Below are 27,813 nucleotides of genomic sequence, written 5' to 3' on the forward strand. Positions count from 1 at the left end.
AAGAGGAAGGCAGAGGAGCAATCTGCAGAGATGGCATCCTCACTTCCTTAGGCGATGCCAGGCTGCAGGGAAAGCACTCTCTTCCAAGCACATCATATATCTCCGTGTGTCTGTCTTATAGCTAGCAAACTGCATCTCATTCTGGGCAATGCTGCACTTTGGGACTGCTGCTGGCTGACCTGCTGATATTGAAATTCAAAGGAAAGGCATGCATATTTAACCCCGATTCATCACTTTGACTTTGATTAACTGTACAAGTCAGAGGTTTGCAGGCTTTAATCTTGTTTAAGAAAATACTCCTGTCCGCTCTGTTGTTGGAGTTTTCCAAAGGAAATTCAACAAAAGAGTTTTTCCTATTATTTATCTCCTACTTACTTGGATGCATTGTGGACCTCTGAAATAGCTGCCCAGTATCTATCCAAACCATGGTCTGTCCAGTGTAGAGTGCTCTTATTTCCTCAGTGGCCCATAAGGAGGAGATTAATACTGGAATGCAGGTTTCTGACGTGGTTATGCACTGACACTAAGCCACTTCAGTAGATGAACAGGCCCTCCATTTGGTGACTACTATTTATATACAGTGAGTGAGTATTTCATAGATGCTTTCTGGAAGATCTTAGAAACACACCATGGTTCAGAATGTTACGCTTCATTTTCATTTCCTTTTAAGTGTATCTCTTGGGGTGTTGAGTAGCCCTGTCTTAAAAAAATCAATTATTCCTTAGCCAGCTCAGAAATAAAACCCAAAGTAAGCAACACCAAATGTCTGATTTACCAATAGATTGCAATCCCGTGCTAAAGAGCCTAGCCACTGCCCTGCTTTAAATATTCATGAAACCCACTGGTGCAAAATGCATTAAAGGTGGGAATAATGCCAGTAATACACGATTCTCTAAGTGACAAGAAGCTTTCATGTATTAAAGTAGCAAGATGTTAAAGACTTTCAACTGCACAGTTTTTGTTTTTAACCTAGAGAAAGAGATTCACTAATGGAATGCCAAATTGCATTCACTCTCGTGATATTAGACTGCAGCATAGGATAATAATACATGTGTGCTTTACCATGGCGTGGAAAACCTGTTATTACAGTGGGTTCTTTTCTGCCTTTTCTTCATACTTTCCAGAAAACATTCACACACATATCTTATCCCTTTGAGCAGTCTTTCACATGCCCCCCCCCCCCCATCAGAATCCCAGAGGTCTAGCCATTAACAGAATGGTTTTACACAAATAAAAAGATTTTAAAATCCTGGTGACACAGTACAATAGCACAATTCAGCTGAGTGACAACTGGCAATGAATAACAGAGATAAAGAACCAAAGAAAGAAAAAAGAAAGAGTTAAACCAGAGACAAGGGACTGCAAAGTAACAGACTGTGGCAATGCAGAATAATGCTAATTGTAGCTTTAAATCATCGGCAGCCCAGCCACATCTGCTATCACACCTGTGCTCTCTTCTCTGATCTACTCTGGCACCCTAGAAATATTAGGTGAATAGCCAGCCTCGCATCTCCAGCTCTCTGCGGCCTGGCTCAGCTACCGGCTTGCATCCCTTTTACTTGGAATGGATCAAGCACTGACTCTGCACTCTCAATCTCGTCCTGATTGACAGGGGACACTGCCAGTGGCTGGGGCTGGGCTTGACATCCCATACCAACAGGTCCTACAGAAACCAGAAGCCAGGGACCCCTTTTGGATTACACAAACCTTATCAGTCAGGCAAGATGCCTATAGGAGCCCTGCTTACATCTGAAATTTGGTCCACAAAAATATAGCGATCAAATAATAGACCAAAATGTCTTTTCCCACTTAATCTATGGATATTTTCTGCACAACAAATCTTGGCAGGGGAAGGGGGGGAATATGTCTATCTGGTGCCAAACATGGAAATTCAATTAATGTACATTTGAAAGAGGGATCTAGGACCTCCATACATAGCCTGCTTTTATTCTAGAAATAAGAATAACAAAGAGCTAACACCCAGAAGGCTCATTTTTTAGAAAGATGTTTATCCAAGACTAATCAGGGGGCAGGGACAGGAAATCAGGGCTCTGTTACAGCATATGAAGTTGTTTACTTCAAAGCAGACCTCTAACAGGCTTTACATGGTCTTTGTACTTCTGGTTGGAAATCTGGTTTCCTGCCTCTTAACAGTCTGTCTAGTAGCATCTTCCTAGTAAATGCCCTTCCCTGCTTCCCGCCCTGAGAAGCCTCTTTGCCTGCAGGAAGACTGCCTGTCAATAAAGATTGAGAACTTCAGCTCCTGCAGTCATTACGCTGCTCCATATAAGCCAAATTGTTCCAGATGGGAGGAATTAGATAATGCAAAAGCTGCGGTGGGAACATTATTGGGGTAAGTTGGATCAGGCTTTTTTATCAAGCTATTTCTGGAAAAAAATAAACACTGCTACTCAGTGCTTATGATTAATAATGTTATCTTGCAGCTAATTTTATTCCTTGCCCCTCTCTTCTGCCTTCCAATTTGGAAGTGCACTTAATTATGAAAACATGAGCACTAGACTGTGAATTTTGATATATTAATTTTACCATGGTTTTGTTTAGACACTGCACCACCAAAACTACCAAGGACAACCGGTCAAGGAGACGATGAAAAACCTGACACCTGCGGTAATTTTCTTAAGCAAAGTCAACATTAAGCATTTCTTCCACACAAATCTCATTACGTTACTGCAAACCTATAACCATGATGCATATTGCTCCTGTTCAACACCACAATTTCTTTTGATGACTGTAGCCATTTCTGTGGTCTGTTTACTTGGTTTTTTTTAAATGCTAGAACCAGTGGTTATTAAAATCCTGGCAAGACTAAACCAAGATGAGCACAAATGGATGACCATGATCATATTCCTAAGCTTCTTCACCTACTAGCAGAAATATTCATGATTTCATGCCTGACTAACAGTGTGTGGATTCCTTGCCTGGATGAGATGAGCTACCCAACACTGGCACAATTATCATGTTCACCATTCATTCATTCATTGACTCCTCTCTGCTCTATTTGTACCTTCCAAGTTAAGAGTCTGGCAATGATGCTTTACTGACATCTCAGTGTCCAGCCTCTGTATCCATCCTTTAGCTACCATCACCCCACAGCTTCAGAAGATACATCATTCAAACCACAGCTCTAACATTTGCATGATTATTTTGTTGTCTCTCAAAGTGCGTATAGATTCCTTAGATAGAAATATGAGACTTGTCATTAATGCAGTGGTAGAAGTACAGCTCTGTGAATAGTGTCTTTTTTATCTACTGGCTATTCCAAAATCACAATGAAATTATTAAAGTTGGCTTAATTTCCACATTCACATAGTTTCTCAATAAAATGAAAAAAAAAATATTCTGAATAGATAGAATTAGTTCCTTTCAGCTTATGTGGTTAAGGTTTAAAATAATAAAAAATAAAACCAACCCTGAATACTTTTGAAACCATTTTTATAGAATACAAACTAAACCAATTTCCATTGAGAAAATGTCTAAATGTACACTCTAATTATTTCAAACATTTGAGGCTTAGGTCGTCAACTCCAGCAACTAGGAAAAAGTGAGACAGATTTCCCAGCGCTTCTAATGCCATACATGAATTAACATGATCATAATACTAATGATACTTTTTAACCAGAAAAGCTTTAGGTCAATTATTTTTCCCAATTCTATTTTTACCAAAATATAAAGCTGTAAAAGCCCAGATGGAATGAGTTATAACAGCAACAAAATGGATAACTCTGTTTCTAGACTTCATGTTCCAAAACTGTAAAACAGACTGGTTTATACATTTTTAAGTGTAATAACCACCTCAATCACTCGGTGAGGAATCCCTGGGTGCAGAAAATTAAATAGCTAATGTTTGTAAGGCTTTCTAAACCACGGTATCTTTAGATAATACAACATTCATTAAAATAGAAGAATAGACCAAATTACTGTACCAGACATCCTCTGCATCTTCGTCACACTCTGCCCCAAACTGGCAAATGTCACAGGTCGATGTCTCTTTTTGATTGGTTTCACCTGAGCCTTCATTGACTGTTTGATGGAAAGCAGAAAAATATACATTAGTAAAGAGCACTGTAGCAAAGCACTTTTCTCTAGAAAAATCTCTTCACCGTGTCAGCTTAATGCCTTGCTCACAAAGTTGATGGCTGGCCAACAGACAGTGTTTCTGAGTGGGACCAACAGAGATTTTCATGTTGGTCTGTGATAAATTCCCTGAATATATTATAGAGTTAGAATGGGAAATTGTAGAAGGAGCCGCCTTCTTCCTATTCCACTTAAACAGTGACCTCTTCAGCAGCTGGAAAGGTTCTATCACCATTAAGTCTCACTGCTTTGTTCTCTGGGAAAATAATGGAGGTATACTGATAGCATCACACTCTGCCTTATGTCCTGTACCAGTGAAGGCCTTGAGATGGACCCCAAGGGGATGCTTTCCTCGAAAGTGTTTTGAAATCACCTGCTGTGTAGTGCAATCTATCCCATTCCAAAGCAAAACATTTTTCTCTTCAGAAGCACAGCTATGAGCCCCAAGGACTAGTTATCTCTGGCAGGGAAGATTTAGTGCTGTCCAGAGGAGGGGATGATCTCCAGCATAGGTTAAATCTGAAACCCAGGAAAGTCAATGCCTATGTCTGCAGTTGTGTAAGGTTTGTATCTGGCCCTCAAGTCAAAAACATGAAGGCACTAAGAGAAAAATAGAATTATGGGTGTAAGAGGACTGCAAAAAAATATCAACAGATGAGCACTGAAAAAGAGAAAAAGCCAACTAAGGTAGGCACCAAGAGGAGGGGTTGTTAAAAGATCCAAAAGAAATATCACCTGCATTTGTATTGAAGTATATAAGAGCTTTTTGATATCTTCTGAAAGATGCTGCTTTCTAGCAAGACACTGCACCTAGCGATATCCTTCTGCCAGTTACAGAATAATTAAACCAACCAGACTTCAAATATCAGCTGGCTCTAACTGATGTTGTTATCTGCATAAACAGCTTCTGCAGTGTCATCCTTTCATTCCTCCTTCATCTGGAGTCAGCACTGTGATGCAGGCTTTTAGCACATTTGGGTCCAACCTACCACAGCTGGTACACACACAGAAGTGTGTCAGTACTCCCAGTGACATTGTTGGACAAATCACCTGCCTGATGTTGTATATCCCCTGCATGGGACCACTCACCCCGGTGTTACTGGTTAACCAGGTAGTTAAGGCTTTGAATTGGCCGCTTTTGTTATTTACTAAAAAAAGGGAAAGAGTCCCAGGTTTTCACAAGCTGTTGGAGGAGAAAGGGCTTTTGTCCCTGGAATGTTCTAACACCTGCTTTTCAACAAACTTGCTTTCTTACCCTGGACAAGTTATTTAACCTTTGTCATGTTTCCCACTGTGTAAAATGGGAATAATACCATTTTCTACCAACATCATAGAATATGGAAACAAGCATATTAAAAGGTTACTGTATGCTTAGATATTACAGTGATGTAGACTACCGAAATACCTAAGGTAGACAGCTTGTCTAAGAAGTTTTTTCCTGAGGCTTCTTCAAAGGAACAGCTGGTATGGAATCACAGAATGTCTTGGAAGGGACCTTAAAGATCATCTAGTTCCAACCCCCTGCCACAGGCAGGGATGCCTGTATATTTAGGAATGTGCTATGCTGCAGCAATTTCTTGTCATGCTTGAATTTAAACTATGTTAAATTGAAAACAATTCACCTATGATAAGCATTCTGATTATCCTAAAAGGAAAAAAAAGAGGGTTTTGACCTCTTTGTACAAGTTTGCTCACCTTTATATCCATAAAATTCACGTCCAAAAAAAAACAAAGGGGAAAACCAGAAAATATATGCTGGATTTTTGTTCTACTGCATTGTCAGTTTTGCAAGGGGGGCTCTGAGCTGTGTTTTTGGTGTTTCTTTAAATGACTGAGGAACTCTTTAGGCTCACATTTTGTAAGAGGTGAAGGTGTACGAGGGTGGACAAGGTGTCCAAGTGCCATGTCCTCACACCATTAGAAATCTCCATGTGCCGCCTGTGTGATCCCGACACAACAGCACTGTGAGGCTCCCTCTACTGTACAGCTCCTCCTCATTCCTCTGTAGCTACATCTGGCTCTGTGTTTTTCACTAAGTTTCATTTACATTTTAAATATAGAAATCTTTTGTACTGGAGAGATAACTTTGACAGCCAATCTTGACATGGGATTTCCAGTGGTTAAGATATTAGGCACAACATGTAATGAATGACTATATGCAAAGGACAATGGGACCTATGGGCCGAAGACTTACAACAGCCAAACATTTCTCACCTATCACGAGTATGACAATCACTCCACTTCAGGAGGGTGAGAATATATGGAAAAGAGCTATAATTTCTTTATTTCGTTATTCTGCGAATCACTTCCCTTGCATTTCCTTTTAATTAAAAGCATATGCCCTATTTTCTTCCTCCTTACAACGTTTCAACAAGTGTGGTGTGATCAGGGGGGCTTCACACGGTTCCACATCACAAGCCCAGTAAAATAGCTACTTCCATCATTAAAGGAAAGCATTTGAAAGGTTCAGCATGTTGAAGTAACTGATTTAGATAAGACCATCCATACTAAGGCACAATGCAATTCATAATTTCTACTAGAAAATAATAGGTCACTCCTTCATATTTCTCTGAAGAAGCTCTGCATCCGGTGATCTATAGTCAATGTGCACGTTGTCATTAAATGTCCAAGCATGCAGCAGTCTCGATTAAAAGAAGACAGCTGTTTATCTCTCTCTCTCTCTCTGTTTTCAGATAATAACCACAGATAATATTACCTTTACATTTCCTTGAGGTGTTTTTTTCTCTCCCTACACAAACATACACGCTGGCATATGCACCCACACCCAGGACTGACACACAGGACTTGTTTTCTCCATGCTGTGCAGATAAGTGCTTTGATAAATCCAGACATCTTAGAAACAGTTATTTTCCCAACATTTCCTGCTGGTTTTTAGCTTGAGGTCTCGTGAATATTCATTTTCTAAGGTGACTCTTTTTCCTTTTTTATTCTCCTTGCTGCACTTGCTGATTTGCACTTGATTTCATATCCCAACTAAGATGAAAATGTTAGCAAAAATAATCTAGTTTCTGGATTCCTCTTCTAAAAATAAAAGGAGCACAATTCTCTTTTTTTTTTCTTATGCACATTATGTAGTTATCATATTAGCAACTGTTGTGTTTTAACACCAAAACCTTGTAGGAACATAGAAGGGCTACAAGGAAGCTAACCACTGAAGCCCACCACGCAACTGAGATGTTAAGGAAACTGCAAGTTCTTATTTGTATTAGCAAGATGAGCAACTTCCAGAGTTCAAGGAAATGTGCTAACATGGGTTAGAAGGTCACTAACATTATCTGAAAGTCACTTCAGGGACTACCTCTATCTCCTAAGCAATATAAATTCTTTAGCTGGGGAAGACACCACACACAATTTACAGAGTCAATGGGCTGTGATAACCACAACAGCTCCTGTTTTAATCATTTGGTCCTTTTCTGGCCTCCTCAATGCGCTCGCATCAGATAGTTGTGGTTTCAAGAATCTGTATTGCCTGTAAGTCCCACGGGAAAGAAACCATTTTCAAGACATTTTCTTTGTTTCCACAGATGAAAAAACAGACTGAAAGTATCACCAGTAAATTGGTCTGACACTGTGCTTATCTCCTGCAATATCAGAAGAGAACCAGAAGTCCTAAACTGTCCTCCTGGTGTAGACACACTGACTTGACTCCTTATGGTGGGACATCTTTGCTATTGTTGAAAGAAAAACAAAGCTTGCCCTAGCTCATCCTAACACTTGTTTTTAGCTATAAAAATCTAGGCAATAACATAAATCATGTCAAGATGAGGGCTAATGGCCATTTTTGTATTTTGAAATGAAAGACAAAGTGCAAATTAAAACGAGGAGAAGAATGCTCTTCTGAGCAGCTGAGGTGATCTCACCACATGCTTCAGTCCCAAAAGGAGTGCTCTGAGCAGGTGACAAGGGAAGTGGACGAAGTGATAAAGCTCTGAGAAACCAGGGCAGAGAAGCCAAGAGAATTTACTAAATGTGTTAGAACAAACACTACCCGCACCTCTACCAAATGGCTAAAGCAACTCACAAACTCGACCAATAAAAGCCTAGATGCTGCGAGTGACTTATCTCTAATCAATAAGTCTTTTTTTTTTTTTTCCTGGAAGCATTAGCTCAGTCAAAACCTACAAAGTGAGAAAAATGAAGGGTGTGAAACAGGAGGTCGACTCACGAATGACTCTGCTCTTGAAGCTTGGCAGAGGTTCAGAACAGCATTACAGTCCAAATGAAAAGAAAATGGCCTGCCGTACCGGTGATAAATCCAAACTCCGATATGCCTTGTTCTGCTTTGCTCCTGCTGCACGGCTCCATCTCAATAAATACAAATTTGTTGTCTCTCACACACATAAACATGCTGGGGAAATTACTTATCACACAACAAAAGAAAAGCGTGTCTCTGCCCACCTCAACCTGACCTGGAACTTCTTAAACAGACCTGAAATATTCTGCTTCATGCCAATAGGCTTTTGATCTGTTTCTCCATACCACCATAGGCCAGCCCTTGATACCACCTTTCTGGTATCACTGAGCAGGTTACTTAAACAGCATGAGTGTTGTGCCATACCTGAGCTGGCTGCCCAGGAAACTATACTGCCTTTCTAGAGTTTATATTGCTTCAGGTCCCATCTGGGGTACCTCCATACTGCCATTCTCCACCAAGTGCTGGAAAAGATTAAATTCAGTGTGATTCAAATACCTAGCAGGGCTTTTGGGGATGAACTAGATGCATCCAGCAAGCTCATACACTGCTGATAAAATGTGCTCTTTTCTTCTTGCTAAAGACCGTGTAGATATAGCCTGGCACTGTTCTGATGCCAGTCAGACTCAATTTGCAGTGTCTTTCATATTTCTACTGTTACTGTCATGTTATATTTTTCCTTAAAATCACAGCCAGTGGCTTTATATATCATATAAGTATCTCATTGTATAGAAACATAGAATAGTTAGGGTTGAAAAGGACCTCAAGATCATCTAGTTCCAACCCCCCTGCCATGGGCAGAGACACCTCACACTAAGCCATATCACCCAAGGCTTCATCCAACCTGGCCTTGAACACTGCCAGGGATGGAGCATTCACAACCTCACCACCCTAACAGGAAAGAATTTCTTCCTTATATCCAGTCTAAACCTCTGCTGTTTAAGTTTCAACCCGTTACCCCTTGTCCCTACAGTCCCTAGTTTCTAGTTTCAGCGTATAAAGATCTTAGCTCCTACGTATATCTGTTTGGAAGGTATGTCTAAGCTTTAGGGCTGTGGAGAAAAAGTCTGTGAGAGTCATAAATACCAGGAATTATAATTTTATAATATCTAAAACCTAATTCTACTTCTGAAACAGCTCACTCTCATGCAAGACCCTGTGCTGAGCTTCCAGCACCTTGTGCCGAAGGCTCCGATCCTGCCCTGAATACAGTCTAACAAGTGCAAGAAAACAGTGTCTGGGAAGTGTCCTGAGTTCAGTAAATAACTAGTACAAAAACTGTTTCACAGTATTAGCAAGAGCTGCAGCTTTCTCTAGCTCTTTACCTCCTGTCTTGCTTCCTGTCATGTCTTCCTTCCCATTCGCTTTTGGCTTCATCCATTTCCAAGATTTTCAGTTGCAATTACCCTAACACAGGGGCCAGCACTGAGCAGCTCTGGCAGCTCCGCAGGCAAGGTGCTACTGCTGTGAAGAGAAGCATGGGCCATCTGCCTCTCACTTTGCACAGCTCAAGGTCTTGGAAACCTTAGAAACCCCCTCCATTAGTCATCCAGTGCAAGGGCTTGGAAGCCTCCCCTGATGGGATGCGTAGTTTTCACCCTCTCTGAACCTCATTTATTGTGGCTAAAGTGGATGGGATGGGAACAGTTTCGTAGGAGCTGCTTTGCATCTATCTGACTGCAGTTCTCTCAGCTTGCACAACTGGAGGTCTCCAAGAGCATACAGGTCTAAGTCAGGACATGACCCCCTACAGACTTCAGTAGGGACTTGCCTGTATTTGTACAACTGTGGCCAGGAGGGAAGAGATTCAATTCTTACTCAAAGTTTATTTATTCTAAACAAACACCATTTGCTTGTTTCTGTCTCATGCATATCCCTGCTGCTCCCATGGTGCATTTGATAAAAAATTAAATACGATTAGTTGAGGCCAGTTTCTCCTAGCGAATATCTCTAATGGCATTTCAAAAGGAATGGCTCATTGAATAAAACCCTATTGTAAGCTTCCTGAATGCCGACATGAAACAGCTGTGATTATCGCACCCTTGTGCGGTCCCCCTACAAAATTTGAAGTTTGCCTGGTGTATATGGGATGCCAACACTGCAGATTTATGAAGGTGTACAATGACCAGCTTTGACAGTATTTGCCAGCTTGAGGAAGAGGAGGCTCATTTAACTCTGCCAAGAGCTTCCCCTCATAAACAGCTTTGAGTAAAAAGCCAAATATCACATGGGGACTATTCATCTCTTCCTTGCATTAATTTAATTTTAAAGAGAAATCACTTCCTTGCAGGAGAATTTTCAAGGAATAGATACAGCTTGTTGTAAAAAACACGCCTGCACTGCTGCCAAAGCTTTTGTGGCATCAGTCCCTGCTCTCATGTATTTCGATATGCCCAACAGCTAGAACAAAGCAACCAAGTGGACATGGTCACTGCTGGATGGACACAATACAACAGGTCACCAATCAGGACCATTATTAAAGGAGATCACTACAGTCCTAATTGCAATGACCAGAAGACTTTTCACGATGTAGGAGAAATAAAAAAATATGATGTTTGATTGCTTCCTTCCTCAGGTTGACTTGCCTGGCCACACAGATCATTAAACCTCAGTGCTGTGTCAAGGGAGATGGGAAGCTGCAGTGCAGGGAAGTACCCAGTATCATAACACTTTTCTTATTTGTCTAGAAAACGGCCACTGAGTGTTACTCAGGAGGAGTTAAGTGTGAGCTGCTTGTCCCTAAGTGGCAGAAGGGAGGGGAGCAGGCCAGGCTCAAAACCCTCTTCATCCTTTCTGTGGACTGTTGAACACACTGTCCCTGCAGACCTGCAAAGAGCCCCAGCATCTTCAGGCTCTGCTGAAAAGCAGGGACTGGTTCTAGCTCCTCCTCTTCCTCTTGTATGCCTGAGAAGAAGCTGCATCCCCTACTGCCTGGAACAGTAGTTTATTGCTGGATACCTTATGTCAACGCACTAAACACATGACACAAAGATAGTCTGATGGGCAGAACACATGGACTATATGCTGTAACATTGCTCTCACAGCAAATTCTATCAAGCAAATAGTGCATTAGATATAGGTTCAGTAGGAGGAATATGAGTCAGCAGTGCTTCCCTCTGCAGGAGAAGATGCTACAGTTGGACCAGAGAAATTACCTGTCAGTGCTTTCCCTGACCTCTGTCAAGAATCTGCATCCCACCTGGGGTTCTAAGCACTTTTATTCATTCTAGGCAGAGAGGAACCTGGATCACTGAGTTTAGAGAAATTCAGTGAAAAGAATATGGAAGGATCCAACCCATGGTTTCACAAAGCCTACAAAAAGGAAGTCCCAAATGGGTGATGTGACTTTTAAAGGCTTTCTGCACTGAAAGGGTGCTTTTGCCAGCTTCCTACCTGGTGGAAAGATTAACAGAAGACTTGAATGAGAACCCTTACAGCTACTCATCTTTCAAGAAACAGAATGAAAGGAACAAAGATAAAACCTAAAAGAGCTGTCTAGCATCCACTTGTTGACTACTTCAGTTTTAAAGTCTTTGTCACTTTACTGTTGATTTAAGTCTGTGTATCCTTTTGAATATTAGTATGGCTAGCAAGATAGCAACATCATACATAAAAATGTTCTTTATTCCAGAACAGATGAAACTCCCAGTGGTAAAAGATTTAGGTATCTCTGAAGATTTCTTATCGCTGTGCAACATAACTCTCTAATGGTTCAGTGCCTTGAAGGGTCATCTGAGATCACTTATCACATAAATCAAATAGGTGGCAGGCTATAAGAGCTTCCGCCTATAGCTTTTTCATGTCTTTGCTTGCAGACATCAAATCTATCTTTTAGGCAGACTATAGAGGAGATAATATGCCACTCCATTTAAGCCACTGAAGAAACCCAAATCTGGGTATTAGACAATTTTAGGAAGCTGCTCCTAGTCTTGACTGCATCACAATTATCTTGGGAAATGGCTGGTTTTAAATCCTAAAACATGGACCACAGACACTGGTCCTGGTTCTAATTTACACTAAGGCTTCAGTAAATCACTCTGGCAATGGAAGGGAGTGTCAGAGCAAGTGAAAGTTTAATTTACTTTATGTCCCATTTACATAATCAGGGTAGTGTAAAGTGACTCTACTGTAAAAATGACTTGGGTCTACCTTTCACTGAATTCAACAAGGAATGCTGTTTTCTTCTCCCACTCCCGCTTTCTTCTGTGTTATCATAGAATGGTTAGGGTTGGAAAGGAACCATCTAGTTCCAACCCCACCTGCCATGGGCAGGGATACCTTCCACCAGAGCATGTTGTTCAAGGCCCTACCCAACACTGCCAGGGGTGGTGCATACTCCTCCTCTTTCTGCTTATTTTACTTATTTCTTCAGAGTTAATGCAGGTTATACACATGTAACTGAGAGCTGGGTCTGCCCCAGAGCTCAAGAAGTCAAGAAGACTTGTGCCAAGGTCATGCTCTGTAATGGGGTCTCAGGAGGACGCAGTGCAGTCAGATGCCAAAACTGGTAGTCAAATCCCATATCCAGCCAGGCTACATCCTTGTGACTGGGAGCCATGATAGATGGCTCTTTACCTGCCTCTGCCTCCACCAGCTAAGCAGTCAACCTGCATGCAAAGGGTAATCCCCAATCCCCCTTCCACAGCTCCTGCCACAGAAGAATTTAATATTTCTGCAGTAGCACTCCCCAGTCTGCAATTGCCACTGCTCTGCTGATCCTCCAAACCTGTACAGCCAAGGCTCATCCCTGTGTTTGCTCCTTTATGAGAATTTCCACTTAAAAAGAAAGTAAATCTGGCTCAGAGCTAGTTGCAAAAACATCTCTCCTGACATGTGTAAAGATATTTCTGCCTTCCCAAGCCTGTAGCTAGGCAGTCCTTAGGTACCCTGTGTTAGCTCAGGGTGCACACGAGTGTAGGTATCTAAGGAACTTGCTAGGAGGTAAGATGAGGGAAATGGCAAAGTTTCTAAGTCCTACAGGAGTAGATACAACATTTATGCAACATAGAAGCTATCTTTTTTTAAATATAACCCTATTCTTCAACAAACACAAAAAAAACATACTAGATCAGTTAACTGCATGAAAATATTCAGCAGTAAGATGACTTTTCAGGACAAATGGGAAAAAATCTGTTGAATCATGTTTTTCCTTTTTATTTCCATTATTAGTGGGCAGATTGAGGCATTATGTCAGTAGCACCGCTACTGGCTCAATGTAACTCCCTCGTTTATGGTGTATGCAGTGGAATAGTCATGTCCTCTCCACAAACCCAGTGACAAATACTGGCAACACTGCTGATAGCCTAAGGAGAAAGGCAAGGGGGTTCATAGGTAGCACAGCCACTTGTGTGAGAGTGGCAAAAATTTAGGAGAAGAAGCCTCCATGGACCAGTTTTGTGGATAAACAGGGGATCTATTTTTGTGCTTTTACATGATTATATAGGGAAAAACCACCCAGACCTCCACTAACGGGGCAAACATGTTGAGTGCAACACATCAAACTCAGCCTTGATACGAGCAGGAGAGAAGCATGGATTTGAATCCATTCATACTAGAATGATGTTGCCCTTTTGAGTATAATTTTACAGATGTGTTTATGATATATGGGGAGCCATATGGCAAGAAAGGTTTAAACATTTAATCTCACTTAGCTTCAATACACTGCATATACAGAAAATTGGAAGCCCAGCAGGAAAATGCCAGATTTCATTCTTACTTAGTTGTGATTAACCTTTATGAGCTCACTCAGAGTTTTGTCACCTGCGAAGTCACTCAGGGCTGGCAGGCTGCAACAGCCCTGACTTTCTGCTTGGTCAAGATGCCAAAGCTTCTGCACTTGTGTTCTCTGAGGGTTGTGTTGCCCAAAACATTGGCCTTCCTGCGTAAACGGCAGTGCACCCTGCTCCGTAGCTTCTGGAAAAGTATAGATGGGACTACAGGGAGTGAATGACCTGCAGGGTCCTTGCATTGCTCAGCTGGGTTTGGTTTAGAGCAGCCTTACACAAGCAGATGGACGCAAAGCAAAGAGCTGGTATGTACCACACTTTGCAAATACGTTCTTTCTCATTAATATTGATTCCCACACACAAACACTTTAGCTATATTCACTGATTGCATTACCATTGCAGAAGTGTAATTAACAAATTAAAAGGGAGGATTGTGATTCAGTTTAATTTGGGGAAATCTTTAAGTAAAAAAAAAAAAAAAGAAAAAAAGTCTTATATTTGAGGATTGCTCCCCTCTGCTGTTCATTTTGATACCTTGGACGTGCTCTTAGAGAAATGCTTTCATAAACATATCCTGAGTATGCTGCAGTACTGGCATACATGGGTACCTAAAGAAGCATCAATGAGACAAAAATCAAAGAAATGAAGAAATCCTGACAGATACTAAGCCAGATACTAGATTACAAATGCAGGTGTATCATCATGAAGAGAGAAGGAGGAAAATGCCAGTTGTAAGCTGCTCAGACTAATCTGAGACTGCCAGCTTATTCACAAAAACCGATGAAAAGCAACACAGAACATGCACACCATCAACCTGGGCGAAAGCCAATGTCACAAATACTTGTGCAAGGAGGGAAGGTAAAAAAACTTCCATACTCCCTGCACTTACACATGCTTCTATGATAAAATAAACCAGCTCCACTAAGTAAATCGATGTTTGCAAGAGCAGTGAGGACTCCTGAGCCAAAATTTGAGTGCTTTTCTCTCCAAAAACCAACAGCACACCTGGAGGAATGGCTACAAAATGATATCTACTATCCTTTCCATCTTCTACAAAAATACCTTTCAGGTGATCTAATATTATGAGAAACCATAATCATTAAGGATTGATCATGCTAATATAATTTTCTGGATGGCTTATTAACCTACTAAGACATGTTTTTCCTCTACTTCCCTTCATTAGCGACAGCAATAATTAGGTAAGGACAGAGTAGCAAAATTGATTATATACTACTGCCGAAGGGGACAGAGAATGTATCATGGACATTTAGCATAATGTTCTCCAAACTCGAGATGCATTAATTGTATTTAGTAACACAGCTATTTTCTGCCTTTGATAGAAAGAATCCGTTAATGTAGATATTGTGCAACAGAAGCTTATTTTTCCCCTACTCCAAGATGGAATTTTCTTTTTTCTTTAAAGTTCACAATACAGAATGAGACAAGACAAGGGAACATCACTGTCTCTAGTATCTACGATACCACATCCTTCCCCTGTTTCAGTCTTCACTAGCAGCCTTGTCATGAAAGAGGCACTTTAAAAGCAGAACGGCTGCAGAGCTCTGGCTAGGAAGCAAAGAACAGAGTGATACTGTCACCTCCCGGACAATAATCCCCAGAGACATTTCCCTCATGTTTTTGGGTCAGCTTCAAACAGCCTTCCTGCCACTGGCCACCCTTGGTCACCAGAACAAAGCATCTGTGGCTTACACTTAGGCGGCACTATTCAGAACGTGCATGCTCTTACACATACGAATTTGATAAGTTTACAGCAATGACTGAATGACAGCTCCACTCTGAGCCCAACTTAAGGTCCCACTTCTGTGCCTGTAACGTCAATAGCAGAAGCATCACCATCACACGGGCTGGAGGATGAAGGAGTAGAGGCATACCAAGCATCATTGTCCCCATGCTGCCCATCAGCTTCCTGATCTGCAATCCCAGAGCCATGGCCTCAAACCCCACAGCAGACACCCCAACCCTTGAAAGGGAAACTAGCAGTTAAGTGATGACCCTGATCACATCTGTCATGTGTGGAGATAGGGACTGGAGTCAAACCATGATACGGGCTGCCGGCTTGATCTTGCAGCTCCACAAGACCCACAGCATTAGCTTTCTCATACCACCCAGTGTGTTACCAGTGTGTGTAACCCATGAGAGCAACAAAGGGACTGCAATTATGGTGAATTCTTGCATACTTTTTAAAATGCAAGTGACTGGCTTTCCTTGAGCTCTCCCCCCATGTGTGCAGTCGTCAGCTTTCTGTAGATAAAAGCATTAACAGGGAGCTGTAAAGAGTTGACATTACAAACTTGGCACTCTGATGGCATGCTGCACAAACAAGGGAAGGGAGGATCTGCCAAAGTGAGAGCCAGAGATAATATGAAAAGCACAAACCCAACATATTGACCTTATTTAAGTCCAAACAGCATAACACCAGGATACTTAACGCAAAAATGTCTAAATCATTCTTTATTCCACACACACACAAATGTTTTCTTTAAATATGCAATTCACTTGATATCTGCAATCCCCCCTCTTCAGATGCAAAATCCAAAATAATGATTATATCAGTCATTGCTTAATACATTCAACTGTGGCCCTGATTTTCATGCATGAATGGTCATTTACATCTCATTACCCATCATACCATCCGCTCAGATTTTTCTTTCTAAATAGAGTTATACATTTAAAGTTGTCATTTAAAAACAAAAATGCTTAAAAAGGGGACTTTCATTTCTCATTATCTTATCGGTGCTCTTAGTGGGTAATAGACCAGAATATTAAAACGGAAAATTCTCAGTGTGTGTGACAACTGCCACAGTGAGATCATCTTAGAGAAGAGGTAATTATCAAGGGATTTTTCTCAAATTTGGAAACATAGATAAATATGAACAGAAAAGCTGAAGCAAACCAACCAGAAGCAAAACAGTAATTATAGTACATTCTTCTATTTTCCTAACACAGGTCCTTGTTGGAGGCAAGGCTAGTTCCAGTTTAGCAAAATCACTGCGGACATGAGGTGCAGTTAGAAGCTTTGCATGAATAAATTACATTTTTTCAATTAATATTGCCCATGTCCACAATAGAGGAAGGATTTTTTTTCTCATTCTCTTCCTGCTACTTTTAAAGTAATTTTCTGCTATATTTAATTAGGAATTTTCTCTACAGAAGGGAATGTGATAGAAGATTAATTCTCTATTTTCTCACCCACTGTGTCAGTAGACTCAAGTGGACACTATAAACCCCAGTTAAATACGATGAGGATGATCAAGCACGGAGCTCTTTTCAAGAGGTCGCGTCTGCAGACCAGAGATCTCATTTCAAAACAATACAAATGAGTTAGAAAATGGTATCTCTCCCTGGTGCAGGGCCACAGAGGAACGATTACAAGTGCTTCATGGTGCGAGGGTTCACCATGCCGGCTGAGAGGGTTCACTAGCACGGCTAATGATACTGAACGCTGCCAAGTGAGAAATAGCATTTCCAGAGCCACTGAAGTTTTGGGTCTTTTTCTCCTGTTCACCATTAATAACTATTCCTCCAGCAGTCTCATCCTATCTTACATCTTTTATGCCAAGTATAAAACAGCAATTAAACAATAAATAATGAAATGTTCGCTGGTGGGCAATACAGTAAAGGCTTTTTTTTCTTTTTTAAGGGAATAGACAAAGGGTTCAAATAGTATTTGCTTTTAATGAACAATGAAGGGAATGAGCTATTTGCTCTCAGGACATAAAATCCTATGAATGGTCTATTGCTGCCAATGCTAAGTAAATACTGGGTTAATGCTTTTTAAAATTGAAATCCAAGCCAGAGCAAGAACAATGATTTAGAAGAAACTCATACCTACAAGATACTGGAACATGCAAGATGCTATCCTTTGACAGAGAGGGTAAGCAGTTTTCTCACAAGTTTTATTAACAGAGTGGATGAACATCGAAACAGAAAAAGAATGGATGATTTAGAGGATGAAATGCAGACATGTTGCCTAGTAAAGACCAAGAGCCTTGCTCATTGATTAACTAGGACTAGATTGTTTGATGCAATTGAAGTTGCAGTATATACCTCCTGGGGACAGGAAAGGTCAAAACAGGGCAACTGGCAGATAAAATGAGCAATGCAGATGAAACTTCATTCCCGATTTTATTCTGGGCTTAAAAAAATAAATCAAGATTTTGGCTAGTCCAATACCTGCTTATTTCCACCCCAAACCTATTTTGACATGTTTATAAGACATTCTTATCCCACTCTGCTAGGTGCTGTGCTGGTTTCAAGTAGAAATGCTTCAGCAGAGGATTCAAGCAGGGGCAGCCACCTTTGCAGAGTCCATGGGAGAGCTGCAAGGATGACGTGATTCAGAAAATGCGACTTCCATGGGGAGTTTAGAGGAGTGGAAATTTCTTACTTTGGAAAAGAGGAGACTGAAGAGTGACTAGTCGTCTGATATAAAAAGGAATGTTTAAAAGGTTGCTATAAAAAGAAGGATAATCAATTGTTCTCCACATCCATTATTTCTGAGACAAGAAATAATTGACATAATTTACAGCCAAGGTGATTTAAGTTAGATATTCCAACTGCTAAGAATTACCAGGGGCTAGAACAGGCTGCACCAGAATGCAGCTGGTGTTCTTAGAAGTGGCTTCTGAGGTTGCGCCATGCAAATCACAGCAAGGGACAACTATAGTTGTTCCCATCAGACATGAGAAAGATCAGTTGAAGCTACTTCCAGAACTATATGGCTGGGTTCCATACTAAGCACAATTCAGTCTTTACTTTGTACAATTTCCCATTGAAATCACTGGGCAATTTTGCTAACACCATTAAAACTGTCTTCATGTCAGCTGGGTGTGTGACGTCTGCCCATGTATGAGGCCACTATGTATTTTTGCATAATCTCTAAAAGTTCCTGACTCTGTAAATTCAGAGGACTTGGGTATGCCTACGACCTTGTAGACAAAATTTCAGCTCTTCTGCTCCTGAAGAAGTCAGGGAACCAACTGCACCTTCTTCATCCCTCAGGAGAGAAGTTTCTTTCTTTAGACACAGTGGTTTGAAAATTTCTGTTCCAGTTGACCAAGTTTTTGTTTCATTAAAGAAAATATCTTTTAGAGGAAAGGAACAGACCTCTTTAAAAGGAAAAAAGCAAAAACCTTTTGTTAAATGGTTTGCACAACCTATGTCAACAGAGAAATACAGGTAATGCACTGCCTTTCCCAGAGCAGTCAGCAGTGAGTTTCCAGTGCTCATCATTATACAGGTAAAACACTATGCAGGCCACTTCTGCTCAGGGTGGTGGTCCTGTCCAGCAGTCTGCCACCCTCATGGACCTGAGGCAGCTGCACCCCTGACACAACGGGCAGAAGGTGGTGGAGGCATTGAAGCTCCTCATGACAGCTCTAAATCAGAGGACAGCAAAGCTGGGCATCTCAGGGAGCCCTGCTTTCAACCAGAGCAGACTGTGACTGCCCGAATGTGTGTCAGGAGCCTCATTGCCCCCATCAACATCCAAGAGTCATGCGGCATGGAGGGCTTGCAGCCACCTTTGTTCTGCATCCCCTGGAGCTGGGTTTTCTGTGCTGCGTCTGCCTGAGGCACAGCACAAAATCTGTCCTCTCTGTTCCCGTTTCCAAGGAGTGAGCAGCCTTTCTACAGAAGAGCCAGTCTTCAGAGGTTCCTCAGCCTCCGGTGTTTGCAGCCAGCACCCACACTATGTAGCTGCCCAGATGCACAGAGGGTGTGCTTCTTTTCCCCTCCTTTTTCCTTTGTGAGCACTTGGGCCCGGGGCAGAATTAGTTTATTTGCACAGTGATAACATAGCCTTTCAGAAAGGAAAGATAAAATGATGAATCAGAGGTCCAGACACATCCATCTGTCATATCCAATAAGCCTGTGTGTGCCATGCGAATGCCTGGTCACTCTTGTAATTAGCTATTAAAGCTGAATGGGCAATTTTCAGCCAGAAGTACATGAAATGCATGAACATTTTAATGATGCACAGAACAATTAAGAATATTACATACACAGTTCCTGATCACCTTGAGATTTTCTCTCTACTCAGTGTTGTGGGAACTCAACCTCTTTAACCCTGTTAGAGCAAGAGGGCACAGCTGGAATCAGGAAATGATGAGCTGAATAAATTGTAGCAAGGCAGGCTCTTTTTAAAATGCAACTTTTCCTTCCAAAAGGAAAAACTATTTGCAGTGAATCCTGATTAAAAAAGGAAAGAAAGACCATAATAATAAATGCATCCCATGTGACAGCAAAAATGAGGGGTCTGGTTCAGGTCCTGCTCTAATCAATGGGACTCTCTCCATTACCTCTGGTAACAATCACATTAAACCTTTTCTGTTTGTTATGTACAGCACAGAAGAAAGAAGCGAGAAAGCCTGAAACGGCAGCTAAGTATCACTAAGCCACAAACTCACCCTTCTACAGTATATCTGTATGCATAAATATGTACAGGATGCATGCAGATGGTATGGATACTATTTCAGCAGAGAGCAAACCCTTTATGTCTTCTGCTCAAACATGGGAAGAGGGGATGTGGACAAAAAAAACAAACCCAAATCACACAGAAGGTGCCCAGGCCCTATAAGCATAAGCAAGCAATGTAAATGTAGCTCAGCAGTACAACCCCATGTCTACATACACAGAGAGAGATAAAAAGGATATGGCCCAGTGTGGTGAGAAAAGTCTTAACATCACACATTAAGTATTTGCAATACAAGATGCAGTATCATTCTTGTTCAAAACACTGTGTAAACTTGGCTTCTGGAAAACTCCCAGGGTAAATTCCATCCAGCGTGTGCCAGTCTAAAACACAAGAAACCCTGTGTCCTCAGACATACAGCATGGTGAGGGGGGAGGAAATGCCTCCTAGCTCACAGAGTGGAGGTCAGCGTTCAGCTCCTATCAGGTGGGTGCCCACTTGACTTCACTGGAGCAGAGCTGCCTCCTGACAGATTTGGACCAATCCCTGGGTGTTCACCATGACTGTTTCATAGGAGAAATTAACAGGTATACGGTAGATGTGAGTATGTTTCTTGGAAAATGCCTGCTCAGAGTGGAAGAACCACTGATTTCGGGTACGTTTTGCTTCGAACTATCCCTGTAGTACTTTGTTGTCAACTTGCATGCAGTAAAAGGAGCAACCGGCTAATTACCACGGACTCCGCAATAACATTTCCACACTAAAATGAAAGTGCAAGGTGCGTAGCTCGTGTCCCTGTTTTAACCGGAGCAAGAACAGAAGACTACTCATTTGAGATGAAAACACAAAAAGCTAACAGTGGTCTGGAGCTGTTCTGAATTAGGCTAGGCACCTCCCAGTTGTCCTGGTTTGAGCAGTAGCAGTCATTTTTCTCCTTCTTGGTAGCTGGTGCAGTGCTGTGTTTTGACTTTTGGGCTGAGAACAGTTGCTGATAGCGAGCATGTTTTGAGTTACTGCTCAAATGTTTGGTTTGTCCAAGGCCTTTTCTGAGCTCATGATCTGCCAGGGAGGAGGGGAGGCCAGGAGGAAGGAGAGACAGGACACCTAATTAGCCAAAGAGGTATTCCATACCATAGCATGTCATACCCAGGATGCAACCGGGAGAGACCTGGAAGGGCTGGAGCTCTGGGGGGTTGGAGGAGGTATTGGTCGGTGCTCGGTCGGGCAGGGTGGGGTGAGTTATGGGTCGGTGGCTGGTGAGGTGTTGTGTTCTCTTCATTTGTTATTGGCTTTATCATTATTATTTGTAGTAGTAGTAGCAGTAGGGATTTGTGTTATACCTTAGCTATTAAACTGTGCTTATCTCAACCCGTGGGGGCTACATTCTTTGGATTCTCCTTCCTAACTCTCCGGGAGTTGAGGGAGCAAGGGGGGGAGTGGGTGCACAAGCTGTGCGGTTTGGTTTAAACCACGACAACAGTATAACCTTGCTGACAGCAACGCATGGTTTTAGAAACAGCCACGTGTATCACCAAGGGGTATTTAACCCCCTGGAGCCTGGCATCCCTGAAGTGTGCACAGGAGAGCTTAAAACAGACCATTCACCAGATACTGGAGAAATCAGCTTTCTGACCCCAGTCCCACCATAGGCTGGGATAAATACAAACTGCTGACCCCTCTTGCTGCTCTAAGGCAGCAACTGCAAAGTGATGGGGGAAGGTGGTGTTGGATTAGCTGTATTTCACCTCCAGAGGACTGTCTTCCACACTGAAGGATTTTCTGTCTTTCATGAGATTTTGCACTTCATTTAAGCCCTAAATAAAGCACAAATAGCCCACGGGAGTAAACTTCACTCTTTACCTGTCAGAATAATATCCTACCTGAATTAACTTGTGAATACACTTTAAAAAAGCCCAGATGCATCTCCTCTGTAGCCTGATTATTTGCCTGCTCTATTTTCCACATTTTCTAATGCTGCTTTTCCATTTTATGTGCAAGTGGAATCATGTTAATGGACTGACAGGGTGAAGAGCAAACACAGGCTCAGACTTTGTGTGATATATGTGATCTGGTTTATAGAGACCCCCAGGCATGAGTCTTCACTTGACAGTACTCACATGAGCTCTGTGCCTGCCTAATTTCTTAGCATCCGCATGCTTTGCAGATGTAGTTGCAATGAGTTCTTGCCACGGGAGTTCTGAATCATCTCATCATTTTGCATCAAGAAGAGCTACACAAGCCCCCTCAGCCTTGCCTGGCTGAGCGGGAGAAGGAGCTTTCGGGATACCCCATCACAAACCCCAGGAAGACAAACTTCACACTGGCCAAACAAAACAGAAACAATTACTGATCTTGATTTATGCTTTCAAGTTTCTTTTCTGTCTCAACATCCACAAGGGACCAGCTCAAGGAGGACAGCAGAGGTTTTTGCACTGCTGCCTAGGAACTGGACAGGCCACAAAATCCCAGCCACTCAAATCAGAGCTCATGGCTCGTTTCTAAGATAACCATGGATGTATGAAGTTTGCAGATGGCTTTGCTTTTCAATAAAGCAGAACTAGTTGCCCTCCAACATTTTGGTGAGAACATCAATAGCACGCCAGGGATGGATGAGTAAGTCAGGAGAGGGCTGGTGGGCAGCAGGAGAGGATCCCAGCTGCACCACAAAGCCAGCAACTAGCAGATGATCTGCCTAGCTCTGTGCTACTGCTTTATTAACAAAAATAGAGGTCGTCTCTTCCAGCCTTACTATCACAGGTAGTTTAATCAAAGAGCTAATGAAGCAAGTAAGGAAAACACAGCCATGCATTGCGCTACATCCAAGAAAGATGTTTAGAGGAGCAGAAACCTTGAGCACCCTGACAGTTGGTGACTGAGCTGGCTGCAAAACAGAAGACCCAACTCTGCCAACATGATGGGACACTTCCAAGAGCTAAGTCTGCAAGGAGCTCCAAGTCTCCACTAGTGTACACAAAACCCTGTAGCAGAGTACAAAACATGGTTCTCTCTTCTAAAAGAAGCCAGTATTTATCACTCTTACATCAGCCACAGCCTATTTTCATCCCATCCCACCATTTTACTGGATCTGGGTTCACTTTCTTCACCATTCCCCCATCTTGGGATCCATGCTGAGAGAGGCATAACACCTACCCCTGTAGGGTTTTGGTCTGTGTATAGGGGATGGTTCTTCCCGAAGACCTCCTCCCAGCATGCGGATTGCCATGGTGGCATTTCTAAAATGGGATTATTTTATGGGGAGTATCTCCCTAACGTCTGAGCAGCTTTAAGGTCTTGCACTGTGTCTGTCTGCTCTGTTCATGCTGCTGTTTTCCTAACAATGTATCTGTGGTAAAATGAAATTCACATACTTTGTATCCCCTTAACAGCAAAAGATTTTAAAAAATATGAATTTATCAAATTTAAAATATGAATTAATAAAGTAATTTATAAGATATAATTGCTCAGTCATCAGACACAATTGATCTCCCTGCATTTACTGGTAATTGTCCTCAAGAACAGTGTGCCTATCAGAAGTAGTGTTTAGGGTCTTGTGGTCAGGTTTACTAAAATGCCCCCAGCAGTATGTGACCTATAAGACATATATGCATATCCTACTTAAGTGGATTCCATTTTGCCTTTGGATTTGCATCTCACCGAGGAAAAACATCCACAAAGCCATTCTACTACACTGCTATTATTTAGAGCTAGTAAAAAAGCCCAACAAAACCACCTAAAACATCCAGCATTATGTTTTCTATCTGCTTCTATATTTTTTTCTCACTCATTTTATTCTTGCCCTTTACAAAATGAATTTACAAACAAAAGTCCATATTTAGACTTGATTCTGGATATTAACCTTTACAGAGCATCTATTTTCCCTCTGTAAGCACAAGTTTTTTAATGGTTACTTTTTATTTACAACGTAAATAGATTAACAGAATTTATGCAGTACCAGAAAGTTTCATCTCAGCTTTAGGTCACACATGCCTGTGGGGCAGATACCTATCTTTTCCCCATTTTGTACAACTCCATCTATACCTAATGATGGCTACTGCCTCTGTGACAAGTCTGGAATAGGTTATTCTTGCTCAGAACAGATCCCTATTCAAATACAGGATCTGATGCTGAAATACATTAATTCTTGCCCAGTAGCACTACTACTTTAATTTTTGCTTTGAATCAAATTATTTCTGATCCTTCTAAACCATTGGCAAACCTAAGCATCTGAGTAAATGCCATCCAGAATAATTTTTGCTCTTTCACTATTGCCAAGGTAAAACAGGGCACCTGCTTTACGCTTGCTTCTCTAATATTTGGTTCAGAAACCTTTCAAAGCCAACAAGGACATTAAGCAGTTGAAAAATGTTACAATCAGCTGCAAAAATCATTGCTAAACCATAGACACCATATCTTTGTGAACTACTCTTCCCTTTTGCTACCAGTATCCAAATGAATGGATCTAGATAGTCCAATCACCTGAGCACTAAATCAAAGGTATCATTGACAGATGGAAAAAACTATATAGATCCTTCTAGGAGACATCCCATTTCCTGCAGCCTATCCACATTCTTTTTTTGCATTATTTTGGCTTTAAGATCCCAGGGACAGAGCATTCACTGATCTATTCTCAGAGAGTCTTTGGTCACATTGTTCCATTTATTTTATATTTTGCAACTGGCCTCACACCAGCAGACATTCCCCAGCACCTTATAATGTGTCAGTGCACTGTTCACTGGTGTGCATCTTGGGAAAGGCCAGACATTCTTGATGTCCCCCCTTTCCATGCTGCTCTGGCTGAGCAGCTGCCAGCCTCCCTGTCTGCCCATGCTACCCAGAAAGCCCGTAAAACCAGACCTGCAGTCCTGAAAATGCCTTGTGACACCACGGATTGCTCCTTAAATGCTTCCACAGTTTTAAAACATCACTATTGTCTCTTACTTTGGAGTTAGATGGGAAGGAGCGAATGACAACCACCACCTCAGAACACAGTATTTGTTGAGGATGTGCTTTTTCAGACCTCCTAAGTACATTTGTAGTTCATAGCAATTTTGTACCCTGTCCGCATAGAATCAGGCTAAAGGGTGCAGGTAATGCTTTCAGGCCATTGCTAATATATTTTATCTTCTCTTTATGTGCTCTAGCACCCATCCCCATGCCTTAATTGGGTAGGAAGCACTTATTCTCATGCACACTGAGAGCCAGCTAAGTCCTGAACTAGAGGAAAGGGGTGGCTTTGCACAGAAGAACAGTGGGTGCTGGATGCTGAAGCCAATGGAAAGGGACAGAGGATGGTTTCGATGGCCATTCATAGCGTCTGACTGTCTCTTAGCTGTCTTTTTGGTTCCTAGCTTTCTATTGCAACATATCTTGTGTGGTCCCACTGAGCATCTTAAATATTTGTATCTATTCACATGGAACATCTCCTAGAGAGAAAAGTATCGTTGTCCAGATTTCACAATAAGAGACCTAATCAGGGAGGTTATGTGAAGGCTGCCCACTGCAGTGCTGTGAGCTCCCACTGCCCAGTCACGGCCTGAATGAACTGGGCTTTTTTCTGGGACCATAACCTGGATTTTCTCACTTTGCACAGTCTGAGAGTAAGAGCTCAGGTTATGCACCACATGCCATCTTTGTATAGGGAAAGGATGTGGCCAGTCTCAACAGAGTCTTTAGGAGTAAAACTCTGAATTCAACTTTTGAAAAGTACAGGACTAATGCTTCACTGCTGGTCAGCATTCCTCTTGAAGATTAGCATCCCTGTGTGGAGCAGAAGGCTTTGTAGAAGATAGCACTTGTGGTGATGAAACAGGGTAGATGCTTCACAGACAGGTAAGAAGAAATTACTATGGCAACACCACACGACTTCATTAGAGGTGGAAGAGCTCTTTTCAGTAGAGCAACATGTCTATAAGGCCTAATACAAACTTATCTTTATGGCTACAGCTGGAGAATATCTGAGGAAAATAGGTGGGTGTGTAGGTGACTAGAAAATTTGCCTGTACTGTCAGAGCGCACAGAAAGCACAATATAAAAGGACAAAGAACACCAGAGCCTCTATCATCGGAACAACACTAGATACACACAGATTTGTGCCTTGCCCACCTAAATAAGACCATATATATTCACCTGTTAAAACTACCAACTTACCAACTATAAAGTTCATATTTCTATAATTTTTCTATTTCAAATGCAATCTGGGATAGTGCCAGCAACTTAATTAATTTATAGTAAATATATCCTACTGTAGCAATACTGAGTAGCAGTCTTGCATGCTCTGAATACAAGTGGCTATTAAGAGGGCCAAGAGCAAGAGTTAATGATGGTATTTTAAAAAACCCCAACAACCTTTGCCTAGGATTTATTTCATAGACTTCAGCATTTCATTAAACTAGGCACATAGTTGAGTAAATAAGCCTTGTGGGCTCAGTTTGAACCATTTGTAGAACTGAAGAAGGGTGGGTACTGTATTTCTGTGTGTAGGGAAGGACAGTCATTGCATCAGGGAAGGGGGGTTGGCTATGTGTGAATAAAAACTGGCTGCCACTGCATGTATTGGAACATGATCTGAAATCAGATTTGCAGTCGTGATGCCAGGAGACTGAAGAGGTCTGCTGTTTGTTTTATAAATTGCTGATGTTTTCCTCTCTTCCTGACTGCTCCAGTCTCACCAGAAAACAGCATGATGGATAGGAGAGGGTCTCCCTGCTCCCAAACCCCCTTGCAATGGAGGCTGCAGGCAGGCTGTCACCTCTGCCTGTAAAGCCTGCCAGGGCAAGGCACTACAAAATTCCCTCTGTATCAAGGGTCCCTGATTAGCCCCACATTCACCACAAAGCCATCGTTATGCTTGCTCTTTGGGCCACTGTAGTTACACCCGATGGTCCTCTAAAGACATTTATAAGCTGTATCTTAGATAATATACTACTGCCTGTTGAGTGCAATGCTCAGCAAGACTGGAAACAGTACTGCCTGGAAAATGCCTACACCCTTTCTGCAGGCAGCAGGTCTGCTGGGCTCCACATAAGCCCTACAGAAAGATACACTGCCTGGATACATCAAGTACCAAGCAGGTTATGTGCCTATGAAGGGGGGCCACAGGCTCATGGTAGAAAAAGTTAAGACTTCCCCAGTCTGCACACATGAAAGCCTGAAAACTGTCAGGCTTTTGGGATGAAAGGTGTTTTTAAGCACCTTCCCTCTGAAGAGACTGGCAGAATAAAGACACTGTTGGAGCACTCAAGCCTTCTACTCTCAAACTTCCCAAAGTCCACAGGGAGCAATATGCTGTCTTTGGTCAGCTTTGGATCTAGCCACAGAAGCCAGCAAAAGCCATCCCAAGAGTAGTA

At 41.9% G+C, this 27,813-nt stretch overlaps 1 protein-coding gene across 3 annotated transcripts in view; it reads right to left on the reverse strand.

Moving 5' to 3' along the window:
• Positions 1-27,813, reverse strand: part of TMEFF2 (transmembrane protein with EGF like and two follistatin like domains 2) — a 128,317-nt gene that overhangs the window by 48,758 nt on the left and 51,746 nt on the right. For all 3 annotated transcript variants that reach the window (XM_034065579.1, XM_031045865.2, XM_034065578.1), the window contains one exon: positions 3,945-4,041. In XM_034065579.1, coding sequence (XP_033921470.1) covers positions 3,945-4,041 — 97 coding nt within the window. The remainder of the gene's footprint in view (positions 1-3,944; positions 4,042-27,813) is intronic.

This window comes from Melopsittacus undulatus, chromosome 8 (assembly GCF_012275295.1).
Source record: "Melopsittacus undulatus isolate bMelUnd1 chromosome 8, bMelUnd1.mat.Z, whole genome shotgun sequence".
In the NCBI taxonomy this organism is placed as follows: Eukaryota; Metazoa; Chordata; class Aves; order Psittaciformes; family Psittaculidae; genus Melopsittacus; species Melopsittacus undulatus.